Genomic DNA, 18,671 nt, shown 5'->3' on the forward strand with positions numbered 1-18,671 from the left:
AGGAGACCGAGGCTCAGTGTGGCTGTCAGATAGGATTCACACCCAGAGCTTCTTCATCCTGTGTGCTCACTGCCCTGTGTTAACATGCTCCATCATACTCAGAAAAGAATGTGGGCTCACAGGAGGGTGTTCTGAATATCAACACCACCGCGTGGAACAACCAAGGAGGGAAGTCTGACGTCATCTGCAGCTTGTCCTCGTCACCTTTGTGGACCCCGCAGTGGATGGTTTCATTGTGGAGGGGAGAGAAGTGCACAACTCAGAACAGAGGGGACAGGGTGGCTGGTGTCTGGAGAGAAAATAGAAAGAGCGCCCTGGCCGGTTTGGCTCAGCGGTTAGAACGTCAGCCTGCGGTCCGAAGAGACCCGGGTTCGGTTCCAGCTAAGGGCACGTACTTCGGTTGCAGTTTGTCCCCGGCCCTGGTTGGTCGTGCGGGTGGCAGCCACTCGATGTGTCCCTTTCACGTCGATGTTTCTCTCTCTCTCTCTCCCTCTCACTCTATCTGTACAAAAATTGGAAAAATGTCCTCGGGTGAGGATAAAAAAAAAAAAAGAAAATAGAAAGAGCTTGTGTGTCCTTCAGACCATGGACCAGCACAGCACAGGTCTGCACATATTTTTCTCTGCCTTTTAGGAGTCTTGTCCCTCCTAGAGTATTAATTCTCAATCTCATCTGCTGGGGTTAAAGTCATTGCAATCATTCATTACTCTTTCTCCAAGGTCAAAGGCCAATGAAACTATTCTGCCACTATCAACAGAGTGCACCCCTTGGCATCAGGAGGTTTTATGCCTCACAAAAGTTGATTACAATGAAAGATTGGGATCCTTCTGTGCCCAGTGCCAGAAATCAGAGCCCTGTTCCTCTGTCTCCCCCAGCCAACACCCTCACTCAGTCACTCAAGATTCCAGGGCCTCTACCCCCACCCCTGTATCTTATGTTAGTTTCTTAACCTGTCTGGGTTGTTTCCCAATGGTCACGGATGCTTTTGTACCAGGTTACCGAGCATTTCTCTGCTCTGTCCTGACTCTGTGGTAATTCTCCTCGCTGTGTCCATGAGGTCGTGGTCATGCCTTTCCTCACACACTCTGGCACCAGACACGAGCACAGGGGTTCGGGGCTCCGGCGTGAGCCCTCACCACGTGCTTTTCCCTGAGTGAGGACTGAGGTGCTGGCAGTGAGGATGGGGGCGGCCGAGCTTCGTGGCTCAGAGGGAGGAAGACGGGACTAAACAACAGGGTTGCGACCTGACTGCACCACTTACCTACTGTGTGTCATGGACAGACTGTTTCATCTTTCATCCTCTCTTTTGTTTTTAGAACGAGCAGTAAATAATGGTACTTGGCAGGGTTCTTCCTGTGCTCAGATTTTAGGGGGACAAAAACTGACAAGTGTTGGCAAGGCCGTGGAGAAATTGGGACTTCTGTGCACTGGTGATAGGAATGTAAAATCATGTCGCTACTCTTATAATTTGTATCAGAGTTCCACACAAAAAATACAGCTACTGCATTACCCAGCAATCCCTCTTCTGGGAACATGTCCACAGGAATTAAAATCGGGGTCTTGAGGAGCTTTCTGCACTCCCGTGTTCATAGCAGCCTTATTCACAATAGCCACGATGTCAAAGCAACCTAAGTGTCTAGCAACATGAACTCATCAAGAGGATGCGGTCTATACTGATGATGAGATGTTATTCAGCCATTTAAAAAAAGCTAGATCCTGGAACATGTGACAATATGGGAGATACTTGGGGACACTTTGCTAAGTGAAAAGAGCCAGTCAGAGAACAGGAATGGTGCTTACCAGGAACTGGGGAGTGGGAAAGACATGAGCTGCTGTTCAAAGGGTACAATGTGTCTATTACGCAGGATGAAAGAGTTCTAGAGATTTGTTGTACAACACTGTACTGATAGATGACAATACTGTGCTAAACACTGAAATATTTGTTAAGAACTCATAGTATTATTTTTAATTTAATATTTTAATGGAATTTATTCAGTGACATTGCTTAATAAAATTCTGTACGTTTCAGGTATATAATTCTATAATACATCATCTATATATTGTATTGTGTGTTCGCTACCCCAAGGCATATCCCTATGTCTTTTTCCATCACCATGTATCTTCCCTTTACCCTCTCCAGCTTTCCTGTACCCTCATTTGCTTCAGGTAATGACCGTCCTGTTGTCTGTCTATAAGGTGTTTTCGTGGTTTTTTTTTTTTTTTGCTTAATCACTTTATCTTTTTCACCCATCCTTCCTACACCCTCTTCTCTGATAGCTATGAGTATATTTGCATTTTGCTTGTGAATTTATTTTGTTCATTAAATTCCACATGTAAGTGAAACCATGTGGTATTTGTTTTCCTCTGACTGACTTACTACACTTAGAATAATATTCTCCAGGTCCATCCATGCTGTCGCAAAGGTAAAATTTTCTTCTTTTTTATAGCTGAGTAGTATTCTAGTGTATAAATGTACCGTAGCTTTTTTATCCAGTCATCTACTACTGAGGGGCATCCCCAGCTGCTTCCAAATCTTGGCTATTGAAAATAATGCTTCAATAAACAGAGGGGTGCATATATTCTATTGAATTCGTGTTTTGGGTTTCTTAAAATAAATTCCCAGAAATAGAATCTTGGGTCATAAGGCAGTTCTATGTTTTATTTTTTGAGGTATCTCCATAGTATTTTCCACAGTGGTTACACCAATCTGCATTCCCACCAAAAGTGCACAAAGGTTCCCTTTCTCCACATCCTCATCAACATTTGTTGTTTGTTGATTTATTGACGACAGCCATTCTGACAGGAATGAGGTGATATCTCATTGTGGTTTTAATTTGCATTTCTCTGATGATTACTAAACTTGAGCATTTTTTCATAGGTCTATTGGCCATTTGGATGTCCTCTTTGGAGTAGTATCTATTCAGTTTCTTTGCAAATTTTTTAATTGGATTGTTAGTTGTTTTGGTGTTGAGTTTTATAAGTTTTTTGTAAATTTTGGATATTAACCCCTTATCAGTTGGCTGTCTTTTCATTTCATCGATGTTTTCCTTTGCTGTGCAAAAACTTTTAAGTTTGATATAGTCCCATTTGTTTATTTTTCTTTTGTCTCCCTTGCCCGGGGAGATTAGCAAAAAATATATTGCAAGAAGGAATGGCCAAGATATTACTCCTTATATTTTCTTCTAGGATTTTTGTGGCCTTGAGTCTAACATTTACGTCTTCAATCTATTTTGAGTTTATTCTTACGTACGGTGTAAAAATGTGGTCTAGTTTCATTTTTTGCATGTATCTCTCCACAATTTATTGAATACAATAAACAAGTGTATCCAACACAATTTATTGAATAGTCTATATTTACGCCATTGCATGTTCTTGCCTCCTTTGTCAAATATTAATTCACCATAAAGGCATGGGTTTATGCTTTTGCTCTCTATTCTGTTCCATTGAAGATCTTACATTACTTTTAAAAGTCACAATAACATAAATATTAAAAAGCAATGAGAAACAAAAGGAAACATTTTGTATGGGGATCAATGATAAGAACCATGGTTGCCTTGTCACTGCAAGCTAGGATGCATTGGAACATCATGAAAAGTGCTTCAGGGTAAAACATCTTTATAATTCCATATCTAGTGGACACATCCTTCAAAAGTTTAGGTAAAATAAAACCATTTTCAGATAAAAATAAACCAATAATATAATTTATCAGTAGAACCTGTAGTGTTTTATCTCTTCACTGTTCAGAAAATTCCAGTGTTGTAATGAGCACAGATGTCACATAAAAGTGCTTAGGTCAGCACCAGTCCTCTTGCTCTTGCTTTGTGCATGAGCTTGGAGAATTCTGAGGGTTTTTTTTCTACCACTGGTGCATCCTCAGTGTCTGTCTTCTCTGATAGTCACACCTGTGTTACACCAGTTCATGAGTGATGTGAGAATTTTGTTGTTTAGATTTATTGAGGTGTTAATAAATTAATGCTATTCTATTCTCAACTTCCTTTTTGAGGAAGACAATAAGTTCACTACCTTTGCTATATATTGGATAGCAATGCAAAATCCTGAACTCTTAGGACAGTGCAATGTCTTACAAGAGAATAATTGAGTGTGAAGTCATCCTCCTGAACATTTTCGAAGCTTTAATTTTCTGGAATTGCACAAAACATTAGTACACACATCCAATGTCAGCGGAAGGGTTATTTTCAATATGTTATATGCTTAATTAAAGTATATATAAAATGCCCTACATTTTGTTATAAGGATAATACCTCCTGTTAATAATAACATCCTCCTCACATAAAATAGAAAATTACACTGAAAAAAAGATCTCTCTACCCAGAGTAGTCTTATCTAATTCATGTTCTTATTACAACTTGAAACAAGTCAAGGATGTGAAAGTTTTTTTTCTTATCCATTTAGAAAAAAGTTGTATACGATATTTATAATTTTAATCTAGTTTATAGAATGTAAATGTTCTGTGTGATAAAATTTTACAAATTATGTAAATTTTGAAGATTTTTCCTGATTTCCCTTATAGTTAAACTATTTTTGCTATATAGACTCACAACAATTGTACAGTTTTTTGCATGTATATGTTTTCTTAATATCAAGATGTTAAATTGTCTTGCTATTGTAATATGACAAGGTACTTAAATTCTCTTTATTATTTTTTATTCTTTATTAATTTTAGAGAAAGAGGAAGGGAGAGGGAGAAAGATAGAAACATCGATGAGAGGGAACATCGACTGGCCACCTCCTGTATGCCCCCTACTGGGGATCGGGGCCACAGCCTGGGCATGTGCCCTGACAGGAATCAAACCAGTGACCTGTTGGTGCATGGGTCAATGCTCAACCACTGAGCCGCACCGGCTGGGCGGTACTTACATTCTTTTGTTCTGTATTCCAAGGACACACTCTAAATAAAGCTAAAAATGCAACTAGAAAGAAAAATAAATGGCACTACTTGAGTAGTGGGTCGCAGGTATTCTTTATTGATTATGAATATTTTTCTTACTAACCATATGCAGTAAAAGATATTGGTAAACCAGTGAAATAAACCACACAGAAAACTCGAATGCTACATGGTATCACTTATAAGTGGAATCTAAAAAGAAAAAAAAACTCAAACTCAAGGAAACAAGAGTAGAATGGTGGTTGCCAGGGTGGGATATGGAGCAAATAGAGGGAGGTTTGGGGGTTTGGGGACAGGGAACACACTTTCTGTTCTAAGATGAATATGTTCTGAGGATCTGATGGAGAGATCATGGTGCTATCGTCGATAACACTGTATTGTATCCTTGAAATTTGCTAAGAGAGTAGTTCATAAGCATTCTTACAAAAAATATAGGTAAGTATGTTAGGTGATGGATGTATTAATAAACTTAATTGTGGGAATTCTTTCACAACGTACTCATACGTCAAGTATCTCATTGCTCACTTCAAACATGTTACAACTTTGTATTTAAATGTCAGTAAAACTGGGGTGAGAAAAAGAAAAAGTAATGAAAAGAGAGGGGTGGAATTATACTATCCATAATACCACGTCTTGGCAAAACTGGCAAACTATGCCCTTGGCAACAATCCAGTGTGAGATAGGAGTCCAGCAGAGGCGTTAGGGCAGCATGCAGCTGAGTAAAGAGTATCACTGAGATCCAGACGTGCAGGAAAGAGGACAAGTCGGGGTTCAGCACAGGAGGGGCTGCGCATGCCAGCACTGCTGGACACAAAGGGAGATCCAGGAGTGATCTGGGAGCAGGGACTGTCTGTCCTGTTCACCATTCACACTGCTTCCCCAGAGCCCAAATAACATGAATTGCTTCTCTGCTGGTCATCATTTATTTTTCTCTCTCCATCCATTCACAAGTTCCTCCCGCTCTATGACAAACCTACCCAAAACTGTCTCGTATTCAGGACTGCTTCACAGAGGGACACATTGCCACTGGTTCCAGTCACAGGGCATGGGAATGAAATGCAGATTGTGACTGATTTTCTGCATGATATTGTTGGTTTGATTTATACTGATATATGTAGGAAAGCCAAGTTTCTCCAGAGCCTGTGTAGTGACTAACAAGAGATGGGGTGCGAGACCCTGGCCCCGGTACTCAGGCAGGGTGCACCCCATGCGCAACTCTCCTGTCTGTTCCAGCAGATTCCAGCACACAGGGGTCCCTTCTGGTCCCAGCAGACAGAAGGAGTGGAAGCTTTGGATACAGCGCTCAATGTACCTCTGGCTTCGCTCATTGCCACCAAAATGCCAGAATTTATTCACCAAGGCAGCGTGGGTAACATCAAGGGAGGAGAGTTTAAACAGCTCTTGGTTCCTGTTAGAAACAAGAGAGAACAACACATATATCACACCCACTGCGGAATAACAAATTTGTTTATCCCTAAATTATCTTTAGACAATGCAAATAAGAGCAGGGGAAGAGGTATAGACACTGTAGCCAAAAGGCCTGGTGCATAATCTCACGAGCTGTGTGACCTTGAGCAGGCAACATGCTGTCTCTCTGCCTTCATTTTCTTCCTTCATAAAATAGGGATAATAAGAGCATCCTTGCCAAGATACATATTATGAATATTATATGAGTTATTGCATAAGAATAAACCTTGTACCACACAAACAATAAGAATTACATAAAAATTAGTTTAATTAATAATTAAATTACCCACTGAAGATGGGATCATTGCTATTTCCCATGTTTTACGGATATGAAAAGCAGAGAAACGGAAAATAAACAAGTGCCCCGAAGCACATGCTCGTTAGCTGTATGTAGAACCAGAGCTGAGAGTCATGGACTCTTAGAATACGGGCGGCAGAGGGCCCCTGGCCACCGTGGGAAAGCTCAGGTTCAGAGAGGGGCAGTGATTGGAGTGTGGGCGGCCGGCGCCCGAGGAACAGAGCGCAGAAGTCTGAAGGCTTCAGCTGCGGGGTGAGGGGCTTGAGCAGGTGTCCTGGGACAGGCCCACATGTAGAACTAGAAGATGGAGACTCCAGCCCCAGTTATGCCTTGACCTTCACGTGACCTTAACAAGCTCTTTCTTCATCTGAGCCTATTTTCTGGCAGGAAAAGGGGAATATCTCCTATCTTGTCTATTTCATGAGATGGACAAAAATATCAAGTGAGATGATGGGTTTGAGAGTATCTTTCAGGTGGACTGTGTGATGCAATGTGAATGGAACTTTCCCCTGCACATGAACACACACAGGGCCAGGGGGTTGGGCGTCTCTATCAAGTCTCCAGCATCACGGCTCAGTTACATTCAGTGTTAGACGGGAAATCAATGGTGGGGTCAGAAAATAATAATTTGTGTAAATTCTTATTACTGGAAATATTTGCTATGTGAATTCATTACATGAGTATTTATCAAGCATCTAGTACATGTTCTGTTTGGGCTGTTGAGGCTGTATCAGTGAACAACCTTGAGAGGCCTCCAGCTCTTAGGAATTTAGAAATATCATAGGAGAAGATCAAACAACAAACAGGTATATAAATACACAAATAAGGTGATTTCAGATCATGAGGAGTGCCATAAAAAAATTAAAATTGGGTTTTGTGATGAAGAATTATATGAGAGTGTAGTTTTAGACACTATGCTCTGAAAAGGCTTTCTAAGGAGATGACATTTGAGAGTATGAATATCAAGAAACAGACAAATATGTGAAGATCAGAGGGACTGGCAGCTAGGTAGACAAAGAACAAATGCAATGGCTCAAATACATGTGAGAATATACGAGATCAAGTTGCAGAAAGTTGATCTGAGCCACCGATGGCAGTAAGCAAGACAGACAGGATGATGTCCAAGAGGTGATGAATGCTAGGTCTTACAAGGCTTTGAAGGTCCATAAAGGGCTTTAGCTTTTGTTCAAGGTGAGCTGAGAAACACGAATTGCTTTAAATGGGTGAACTCACATGATCCATGTTACAAACAAAAGAATCACCCTGGCCTGGCCGGTGTGGCTCAGTGGATGAGCATTGACCCAGGCACCTTCAATTCCCGGTCAGCGCGCATGCTCAGGTGTTTGGCCTGATTGGCAGTGGGGGGCACACAGGAGGTGGCCAATCAATGTTCTCTCTCATCGATGTTCCTATCTCTCACTCTCCCTCTCTCTCTAAAATCAATAAACAGATGTTTTAAAAAAGAAAGAAAGAATCATGCTGGAAATGGATTGTAGGGAGGCAAGAGTGAATGTAGGAAGGCAAGGAGTGAAAGATGTGAGAAGTGAGAGCATCTTTTTTCAAACTCACATGGCTTTGGGTCTGCCGATTTCAAGAGGTATATTGTTTGCCTCTGGCAGTGAAGGGAGCAGTCTTCTTGCTGTCTTAGGCATCATATAGAGGAAGCATTGTGTTTGCTTGACCTTGACCTGTTTAATGGCTGCAAGATTTTGTATTACCTCGTCCAGGCTGAATTGTGAACCTAGAAAGGAGTAAAGTAAAAAGAAAAGTGAGAAGCTACAACAAGCTTCCCAAAGGAATTTTGCAGGATTAAAAGTCAGGCTATGTTGCTTCTGGTGTTGCCAATGACCATGTGACCTTGGCCATGTCACTGCCTGAGCATGTTTTCTCTTATGCAAAACAGAGGTTTTACTAGAAATCCTGAATCTATTACTGTGAAATCAAAGGAAAAGTGATATTTAAAAACAGTAGTCAACCTTGCATGGGCACAAACACCATGCCCAGGTATTGGTCTAATATCACATGTGATCCTACATTGACCCTATGTTTTACATACTTTTATTATCCCCATTTTTTATAGGCAAGGAAACTGAATAGTGGATAAGTTACATCACTTGCTCAAGATCACAAAGCAAGTAACCTGAAGAGGAAGGATGCCACTAGGGAGTCTCACTCTGGAGGGCATGCTCATAACCAGGGCAGTTGTCCTTGTGCCCTGGAGGTGCGTTAGGGCACAAGGAACTCTCATCCTTATTTTAGAAATGGGAGGCCATGGGGATTGGGGGGGGGGGGAGCTCTACTCTTACACCTAATCATCCTGAAGAAGTCTGAAGGGGACTGCAAAACATATCCTCAGCCAACAAGAAATTGCCTTACTCGCAGTTCCTTGTTCTCACTCCATGATTTGCAATGTTTGAATTCTACTCCTCTGAAGAAAGAGGTAGTGGCAGCATATCACACACATGTGATATGCTATACAAGGAATGAACATCAAGTTGAGTGTCTGGGGTTTGGTAGAAGGAAGAAAAAGCAGTAGGGGAATGTGTTCTGATGAAAAGGGACCAGGCAGATATAGACATCAGCTGTCCCAGCAACCAACACACATCCCAGATTTGTTACTTACTTTGGATCAGTAAATGCTGTTTCCAATTGATGACGTGTGATGTGCCAAGGAATTCTCGACAGTTCTTGGGGTCCTTGGAATAGATTTGGTAGGTGTTGGCGTAGTAATCAAAGTCATCTGTCATCTCCTGTTTGGTTGAGTAATGTGGGATAAATCAAATTGATTATACCAAATGACTGGAGTATGTGACTTTAAAAATTTCACTATACTTTACTATTTTAAAACTTAAATATTTAGATATTTCTTAACATACTATCATTATCTCTGACCCATTTACATCATGAGACCATGTCATGGTTTTACTCAACTACTCAATTGGTGATGAAGAAAAGCTTGCTAAACCAATTATTTATATTTTGTTTTACACTTTCAAATCAACCAAAAATGCACCTGTTTAGAAAGCATTCTTCTGTAATTCTGGAATCCTCAGGAGAAAGAAAGAAGGTATTCTTGCCTGGACAGTGTGGCTCAGTGGTTGAGCATTGACCCATGCACCAAGAGGTCACCAGTTCGATTGCGGTAAGGGCACATACCCAGTTTGTGGGCCAAATCCCCAGTGGGGCATGCAGGAGGCGGCCGATCAATGTTCTCTCTCATCGATATTTCTATCTCTCTCTTCCTCTCTCTCTAAAATCAATAAAGAAAAAATTTTTTTTTAAAGAAAAAGAAAGAAGGTATTCTTATCAAAGGCAAGCTCCCATTGCGAGAATAAATCTATTTCAAAGTCTCATAACAAATGGATTATGAGCATGACAATATTGAAATTGACACAGGTATCCTTATATTCGAATTTTCACACAAATACGATATACTATACAAAATGAAGACACTTAATACCTTTGAAATGTAAACCACAATGCACTGTTATTTTAGAATAATTTGCAATTCAACAAAATTGAAATACAAAATTTATTCAAGAATATCTTCTCAAAGTTAATATAAAAGATGGGATTATTGGAAAACGAAGGAAGGAGTTAGAGAACAACCCAACAAGGGTAGAATTCAGAAAAGTATTGCACAGAACTAAACTAAACTCAGTTTTAATATCACTGACAATCTTTTAAGATCAATTCAAAGAGCAAAAATTTTTGACCAGCTGGTGTTGCTCAGTGGTTGAGTGTCAGCCTATGCACCAAGAGGTTGCAGGTTCGATTCTTGGTCAGGGCACATGCCCAGGTTGTAGGCCAGATCCCCAGTAGGGGGCATGCATGAGGTGGCCGATTTATGTTCTTTCTCATCGATGTTTCTATCTCTTTCCCTCTCCCTCTAAAATCAATAAAGAAAAATTTTTTTTAAAAAAAGCAAGAATGTTTTTATTTTTAAATTTCAATAATTAAGTTAAATATCCTTATTTTGTATTCTGTTTGGTTTCGTTATTTTCTAAAAAGCACTACAGCTCTGGCTGGTTTGGCTCAGCAGTTAGAGCATTGACTTGCGGTCGGGGAGATCGGGGTTTGGTTCCCACTAAGGGCACGTACCTCAGCTGCAGTTTGTCCCCGGCCCTGGCTGGGTTGTGCGGGAGGCAGCCACCTGATATATCCTTTCATGTAGATGTTTCTCTCTCTCTCTCTCTCTCTCTCTCTCTCTCTCTCTCTCTTTATCTCTCTCCCTCCCACTCAATCTGAACAAAAAATGGAAAAATGTCCTCGGGTGAGGATAAAAATAAAATAAATAAATAAATAAATAAATGAAAAATAAAAAGCACTATACATTAAAATTTTATTTTTAAATATTTTATATTAAAATGATATCATAGCCCTGGCTGGTTTGGCTCAGCAGTTAGAGTGTCGACCTGGGACCAATGAGTCACAGGTTCGATTCCAGTCAAGGGCATGTGCCTTGGTTGGGGTTTGTCCCCTGCCCTGGTCAGAGTCTTGTGGGAGGCAACCAATCAATGTGTCTCTTTTATGTCGATTTTTCTCTCTCTCTCCCTTTCTCTCCTTCCCACTCTATCTGAAGATAAACAGAAAAATATCCTTGAGTGAGAATTTTTAAAATGATGTTATATGTCTACATATTATTACATGCATAACTTTTTGCTTTATATTGTCCAATATGCTTATATGCTTATAACATACTTGTATTTGAAAAGTATGAACCACTTAGCTTGGGTAATTTTACTTTTTTTAATCTTATTTTTTATTGACAGTTTACATTCAATGTTACTTTGTATCAATTTCAGGTGTACAACATAGTGGTTAGACAGTCATATACTTTACAGTGGTCCTCTGATAATTTCAGTACCCACCTGGCAACAGACATAGTTACTACAATATTATTGACTATATTCTCTATGCTGTACTTTAGATCCTGGTGAATATTTTGCGAGTACTAATCTGTACTTTTCAATTCCTTCATCTTTTCACCCAGTCCCTACTCGTCCCTCACCTTTGGCAATCATCAGTCTGTTCTCTGTATCTAAGAGTCTGTTTCTATATTGTCTATTTATCTGTTTTTCTCTTTAGATTCCACATGTAAGTGAAATCATTGGTATTTGTCTTTCTCTGAGTGACTTATTTTACTTAGCATAGTACCCTCTAGGTCCACCCATGCTGTCACAGATAGTAAGAGTTCATTCTTTTTTTTTCATTTTAAACTTTTTTTTTTTTTTGTCTTTTTTGTTGTTGTTGCAATTTTTATTAATTAATATTTGTTACAGATGTTTTTCTCCCCCCGCCCTTAAAGGTAAGATTTCATTCTTTCTTATGGCTGAGAAATATTCTATTGTATATATGTACCACCACTTTTATATCCACTCATCTGTTGATGGGCACTTAGATTGATTCCATAGCTTGGCTATTGTAAATAACACTGCAATAAATATAGGGGTGCATATATATTGTGTCAAATTAGTATTTTGAGTTTCTTAGGATATATGCCCAGAAATGGAATTGCTGAGCTATGAGGCAGTTCCATTTTTAATTATTTGAAGAAATTCCGTACGGTTTTCCATAATGGCTGCACCAATTTGCATTCCCACCAAAGGGTTATCTTTACTCCACATACTCACCAACACTTGTTATTTGTTGATTTATTGATAATATATATTCTGACAGGTGTGAGGTGATATGTTACTGTAGTTATAACTTGCATTTCTCTGATGATTAGTCACGTTGAGCAGTTTTTTATATGCCTATTGATAATCTGTATGTTCTCTTTGGAGAAGTGTCTATTCAGGTCCTCAGCCCATTTTTCAATTGGATTGTTCTTTGTGTGTGTGTGTGTATGGAGTTTTTAAAGTTCGTTATAAATTTTGGACATTAGCCCAGCCGGTGTGGTTCAGTGGTTGAGTGTTGACTCATGCACCAAGAGGTCGCCAGTTCAATTCTGGGTCAGGGCACATGCCCAGGTTGTGGGCCCAATCTCCAGTGGGGGGCATGCAGGAGGCAGCTGATCGATGTTCTCTCTCATCTATGTTTCTATTTCTTTCTCCTTCTCCCTTCTTCTTTCTCTCAAATCAATAAAGAAAAAAAATTTAGGACATCAACCCTTTATCAGATGTATCATTAGCAAATATGTTCTTCCATTAAGTAACTTGTCTTCTAGTTTAGTTGGTGGTTTTCTTTGCTGTGCAGGAAGTTTTTGTTTGATTTAGTCCCATTTGTATATTTTTTCTTTTGTTTTACTTGCCCAAGGAGGTATATTAAAGAAGTATTGTTAAGAGAAATGTCAGAGACTTTGCTGCCTATGTTTTCTTCTAGGAGTTTCATCATTTTGAGTCTTAGATTTGTCTTTAATACATTTTGAGTTAATTCACATATATGGTATAAGAAGATGGTCTAATTTTATTTTTATTTATTTTTTGCATGTATCTGTCTAATTTTCCCAATACCATTTACTGAATAGACTGTCTTTATTCCATTGTATGCTCTTGGCTCCTTTGTCACATATGAATTGACCACAGAGGCATGGGTTTATTTCTGGCCTCTGTTCTGTTCCATTGATCCATGCCAGCACCATGCTGTTTTTGTTTTCATTGTATTTATTATTTATTTTTAATCCTCATCCAAGGATATTTTTAAAAATTTTTAGAGAGAGAGAGAGAGAGAGAGTTCTAGTAGGGTATTTTTGTTGTTGTTGTTGTTGCTGTTTTTTTCTGTGAAATCTTTAGTTTTTTCTATATAAAGTATAACATTATCTGCAAATAATGACAATTTTACTTCTTTTCCAATTTGGATGCCATTTATTTCTCCTTTTTGCCTGATTGCTGTGGCTAGGAGTTCCAATGCTCTGTTGACTAAGAGTGGTGAAAGTGGACATTTCTGTCCTGTTTCTGATCTTAAGGGAAAGGCTTTCGGCTTCTCCCTGTTTAGTATGATATCAGCTGTGGGTTGGTCATAGATGAGTTTGAGCGATTTTTAAAAGTCTGGTACTTAAAATACACTCCCAAATGCAAGCATTGGAATCTGTTCTTTATATTTTTCAAACATTGTTCATATCTAACTTTCCATATTTTTAGGTGTTATTTTCTGTGCTTAAAATGCACCCTCTGCTCTTGTCAGAGTGTCAAAAACCTATTTACCTTCAAAATTCAGTGTGGCTGAAATGTTAACCAGGAAAGCCCTCTGATCCTCTCCCTGCACACCGTGACATCTGTAGCTTTAATCATATCCTGGCCAGTGCTACTTCTGTTGCTTGTAGGTTCTTGAATGTTTTCATGCATTTTCATACCGTGTTGTAATTTACTTGCTCATCTACCTTTTCCTCCAGGCTGTGAGCTCCTTGAGGACAAGGACTTGTTCACCATCACTGAGATTTACTTCTGTGTCCCCTGGGTCTACACTGCCAGATACAAGGTAGGCACATATAGCAAATAGAAAGGTATGCATTCCACACCTGGCACCTTACCTGCTCCTGGGGACGGACAACCACTGTGTTAAAATCAGGCCACTTATCCACCAGGGCCTTTAGCTTGAACGGGTTTCCCTGGTTCATGTGGAAGACGGTCCCATACACCTGTAGCATCCCGAGAAAGTGAGAAGGTCAACTTATTAGGAAGGGATGTCCAAGTGCCCTGTTTGATCAGGATAAAATTATTTCTATGAAATCAGGGTGACTGGTAGGGCACGTATTTCAAAGAGTCTTTCATTCCTACTTTATTACTTCAGTGGAAATAGATTTTGGGGTTAAACCATGCGAATATTATATAAATATAGTCAAATATCCAGGTCTATAAAATAAATAAATAAAAATCATTTACTATCACATTGTAGAGTTTAGTAACATATCTTTCCATTTCACTCCACTTATTTACATAGTCACACAATTTTTAAATGATAAATTATCTAATATATATTTGTTCAACATCTTTCCCCCTCCACACACACATACACACATATACACACAATACAAAGGTCATATTTTATTTTATTTTTTAATCCTCACTCAAGGATATGTTATTTTTTTAATTTTAGAGGGACAGAAAGGGAGAGAGAGAGGGAGAGAGAGAAATATTGATAGGCTGCCTCCCATATGCACCCAACTGGAGATCGAACCCAAAACCTGGGTATATGCCCTGGTGGGGTATTGACCCAAAACTTTTGGTGTATGAGACAATGCTCCAGTCAACTGAGCCACCCAGCCAGGGTATAGTGGTCATATTTTTGTAGTGTAGTGATTCTTCCTCAAGGGTACCCATTCTTCCCTTCATTCAAGTGCTCTGGGCCTGTAATCCCTGTAATCTGGCTCAAGTATGGGAATTAACTGAGAGGCAGTGATTCTCTGTTTGTATGAGTCAAGTAAGACCTTCAAGTCTGTGTCAAGTATTGGTGTAATTGCTGATACTTAGTAACTGTACAAGAAGTATTTGATATTGCCCTGGTCGGTTTGGCTCAGCAGTTGGAGTATCAGCCAGTGGGCTAGAGAGTCCCGGGTTCAGTTCCTGCTAAGGGCTGAACAAGTACCTCAGTTGCAGTTTGTCCCCGGCCCTGGTTGAGGTTGTGTGGGTGGCAGCCAGTCATTGTGTTGCTTTCACATCGATGTTTCTCTCTTTCTTCCTCCCTCTCTCCCTCCTGCTGTATCTGAAGATAAATGCAAAAATATCCTCAGGTGAGGATAAAAAAAAACAAAAGTGTTTGATATTAATCTTATCACATCATTTTATTTGCTAACGAAGATAAATGCAAAAATATCCTCAGGTGATGATAAAAAAACAAAACAAAAGTGTTTGATATTAATCTTATCACATCATTTTATTTGCTAACCCTGATAAAGGTTGAGAAACGTCTTTCCCCACACTACTTTTGCTCTGTTTAAGGTGAAAACTTAAAGCATGGATTTGAGACCATTGTTCTTTTATAGTATAAGCACTTAATAATATATATTTCCCACTTATCATTGCTTTAGTTCATCCCAAAGCTTTTCATATGTTGTACTTCCATTTTCATTCAACTAAAATGTTTTCTAATTTGTGTGTCATTTTCAAGCATGGTCTATTTGGAAGAGTGTTGTATACTTTCTAAATATGTGGGTATTTTCCAGATACTTCTCAAGTTTTTTAAAATTTGAAGTTTAATTCCATATTGTCTAAGGACATATTTGATATTATTTCAATTTTTAAAAAAATTAAAATTATGATCTATCTTGGTAAATCGATCAATGTGCATTTAAAAATAATACGTAATCTGCTGTTGTTGAGGAAAGTATTATATATTATCCATTGGTTCAAGTTGGCTCATAGTATTGCTCAGCTCTTCTATGTCCTTACAGGTTTATGCCTATTCTTTAAATTATTGAAAGAGGAGTGTTGAAGTCTTTAATTATATCTGTAGTTTATCTATTTCTTCTTTCATTTTCATCAGTTTTTACTTCATGTATTTTGTGTATACATTTTAGTTTTTTTTTTTTTTTTGGTCTTTTTGGTGAATTGATATCTTGATCATAATGCAATGCCATATTTTATCCCTGGTAATATTGTACTCTCTTTGCAACATATGTTATTGCAAAACAAACAAACAAAACAAAATTGAAAAACAAACAAACAAAAACTCTATGGTACAAGATCATTGATCCATTTCTGAAACTAAATTTCTGTCTCATCCCAAATTAAATACAATTTATTGGGGTTTGACAGAATAGAAATTGAACTGTTAGTAATTTCAAAGTAGAATCATAATGGTTAACCTTTCATCAGTCACTTGATTGTTTAGAAAGAATAATTTAAATATTAATGTGTTAGTTTCAGTCAGCTTTGCAATTCTGAGAAACTTCCATTGTTGTCTGACATAATTCTTAGAAGGGCACAACGGACCAGTTTTGGGTCATCACACAGCAACGATGACAATGGGTTCAAATCATAGCATTGCCACTCACTACTGGAGTGATCACTGGAAGATCAGACAACTGAGCTTCCAGTTCCTCTTTGGTTACCTGGATACAATACTCCTGCCTTGCAGTGAGATGATACTAACTAAATGAGATGCAAGATGAGTGAGTGCCTGGCACAGAACAGGTGTTCAGGAGAGAGAATGCTAATTCTCTCTCCCACCTTTTTCACAGGCACTTGCTAGTCCTTTTTTCCCCTAAGAAGGTTACAATCTCACCTTTATGGACTCAGGGAGGAACTTCCTCAAAGATTTCTCTAGCATCTGCAGCATTTGTGGACCTTGTAATTGGAACATCTTGGAAGGTACCTGAGCCTAAAGAGGGAATCAAGAAGCATCAAGAAATGAGAAGTTCTGGAAGACATACAGTGACACAAAACAGACTCAGTAGGGAGTTGTGGCTAATGTGGCCTTTGTCCCAACCCCAGTCACGAAACTCCTTACTAACTCCAAGGAAGGATGAGTCTGGCAGAAAGCACAGGTGTCTCTTTCTGAAGTTATTTTTAATATTTTATAAACTTTAAAAAATATTTCTCAAATTTTCAATTTGATTTTTACATCATCCAGAGTTCCAATAACTAGGGTTTTATAGGGATTAACAAATGTATTCTTTAAGCATGAATGAGCATTCTTTGAGATTAAGTTTCCATTTGTGACAAACCTGGCTTTGACAGTTAGAAGCTACATGACATTGGAAAAGTTACTGAACTCCTCCGTGCCCTGGTTTTCTCCTCTATAAATGACAATGACCATGGTACCTGTCCCATAGCGTAGTTGAACAATTAAATAAACCAATGCATGTAAGGTTCATAGAAGAGTGTCTGGAACACAGTAAGTGCTCGATAAATGATTATAATCATTATTAACCTTTTTATTATTATCATTAGTAGAAGCAACAGTTAACCACACTGTCATCCAAAAAGTCCATTGGGTGATTCTTCTTATGCACAAGAATTTGTGGTGAGGATTAAATGGGGGAGAATCCATGGAATCTGGCACATAGTAAATGAATAATTGTATGTCTTTACAGAGTGCCTGGTGTGGAGTAATACTCAGTACATTCCAGCCATTGGTATTATTGTTATCCCTTTAACTTAAGTAAAGGACATCTTTTCTTGCTTCTAGCCAAAAATAGCCCTGGCCATTGAAGCTCAGTGGTTAGAGAGTTGCCATGCACAGAAGAGACTTGGGTTCCATAACTGGTCAAGGACAGGTACCAGGATTGCAGGTTCAATCCCCAGCCCCAGTCAGGGGTGTGTACAGGAGGCAAAATATGTCTGTCTCAGATCTACATTTCTCTCTCACTTTCTCTCTCTCCCCCTCCCCTTCTTTCCCCCTCTCTCCCCTTCACCGCGTTCCTTCAACTCTCTTTAAAAAAGTCAATGAAATAATATCCTCAAGTTAGAATTAATAGAAAAGAAAAGAAAAGAAAAGGAAAAATGTCTTTTTCTATGAGCCCTTGTGTAGGATACAAATAAGTGATGTAGTGAAACATTTTCCACACTTGACACTGTGTTAGACCTGCTGAAATATATTTGAGGTTATTTAATTTTCCTTCTGGTATGTATTTTTAAAAAGCTCTCTAGACTTTTTTTTATTATTATTGTTCAGCTAAATTAACTTATAATTTACATACAATTTATTAACATTAAGTGGACTTTTGATGAGTTATGAAAAATAACGTATTTCTCTAACTAGCACCATTATGATATAATGGAAGATTTAAATACCCCCCCCCCCCAAATAAATGGAACGATTTAGGGCATATCTTTTTTGAGACTATAGTTCTTTTGAAAGCAAAACGCCTTTGAGACTAGTTCAAATTGTTGCATATATCAACACTTGAATTCTTTTTATTGCTGAATAATATTCCATTGCAAGGGTCTACCAGAGTTTGCTTACCTAGTCACCTGTTGAAATACATTTGGGTTGTTTCTAGTGTTTGATGATTATGACTACAGCTGCTGTGAACATTTATGTACAAATATTTGAACACTTGGGGGCCAGGGAACTCGGAGGTGGGAAGTTGCTGCTAAAGCCTCCGCTGCGACCCCG

The 18,671-nt window shown here is 38.8% G+C and overlaps 1 protein-coding gene across 1 annotated transcript; it reads right to left on the reverse strand.

The window, feature by feature from the left end:
• Window positions 1–5,911: 5,911 nt before the first annotated feature.
• Window positions 5,912–16,913, reverse strand: LOC118628379 (glycine N-phenylacetyltransferase-like). Its single transcript, XM_036259289.1, has 5 exons — window positions 16,836–16,913; window positions 14,143–14,250; window positions 9,295–9,421; window positions 8,241–8,412; window positions 5,912–6,314 (listed from the first exon to the last, which is right to left on the reverse strand). The coding sequence occupies exons 1-5, from the start codon at window positions 16,911–16,913 to the stop codon at window positions 5,912–5,914; spliced, it is 888 nt and encodes a 295-aa protein (XP_036115182.1).
• Between the last annotated feature and the right edge of the window lie 1,758 nt (window positions 16,914–18,671).

This window comes from Molossus molossus, unplaced genomic scaffold, assembly GCF_014108415.1.
Source record: "Molossus molossus isolate mMolMol1 unplaced genomic scaffold, mMolMol1.p scaffold_m16_p_13, whole genome shotgun sequence".
Classification (NCBI taxonomy): domain Eukaryota; kingdom Metazoa; phylum Chordata; class Mammalia; order Chiroptera; family Molossidae; genus Molossus; species Molossus molossus.

Excerpts from the sequence above, each read along its gene's own strand:
- LOC118628379 (XM_036259289.1), bottom strand. The coding sequence starts at position 16,913 with ATGTTCCAATTACAAGGTCCACAAATGCTGCAGATGCTAGAGAAATCT. Across the intron at positions 14,251-16,835 it reads TCCTCCCTGAGTCCATAAAG|GTGTATGGGACCGTCTTCCA; the intron begins GTGAGATTGTAA and ends GGGATGCTACAG. Across the intron at positions 8,413-9,294 it reads ACAGCATTTACTGATCCAAA|GTTCACAATTCAGCCTGGAC; the intron begins GTAAGTAACAAA and ends ACTCCTTTCTAG.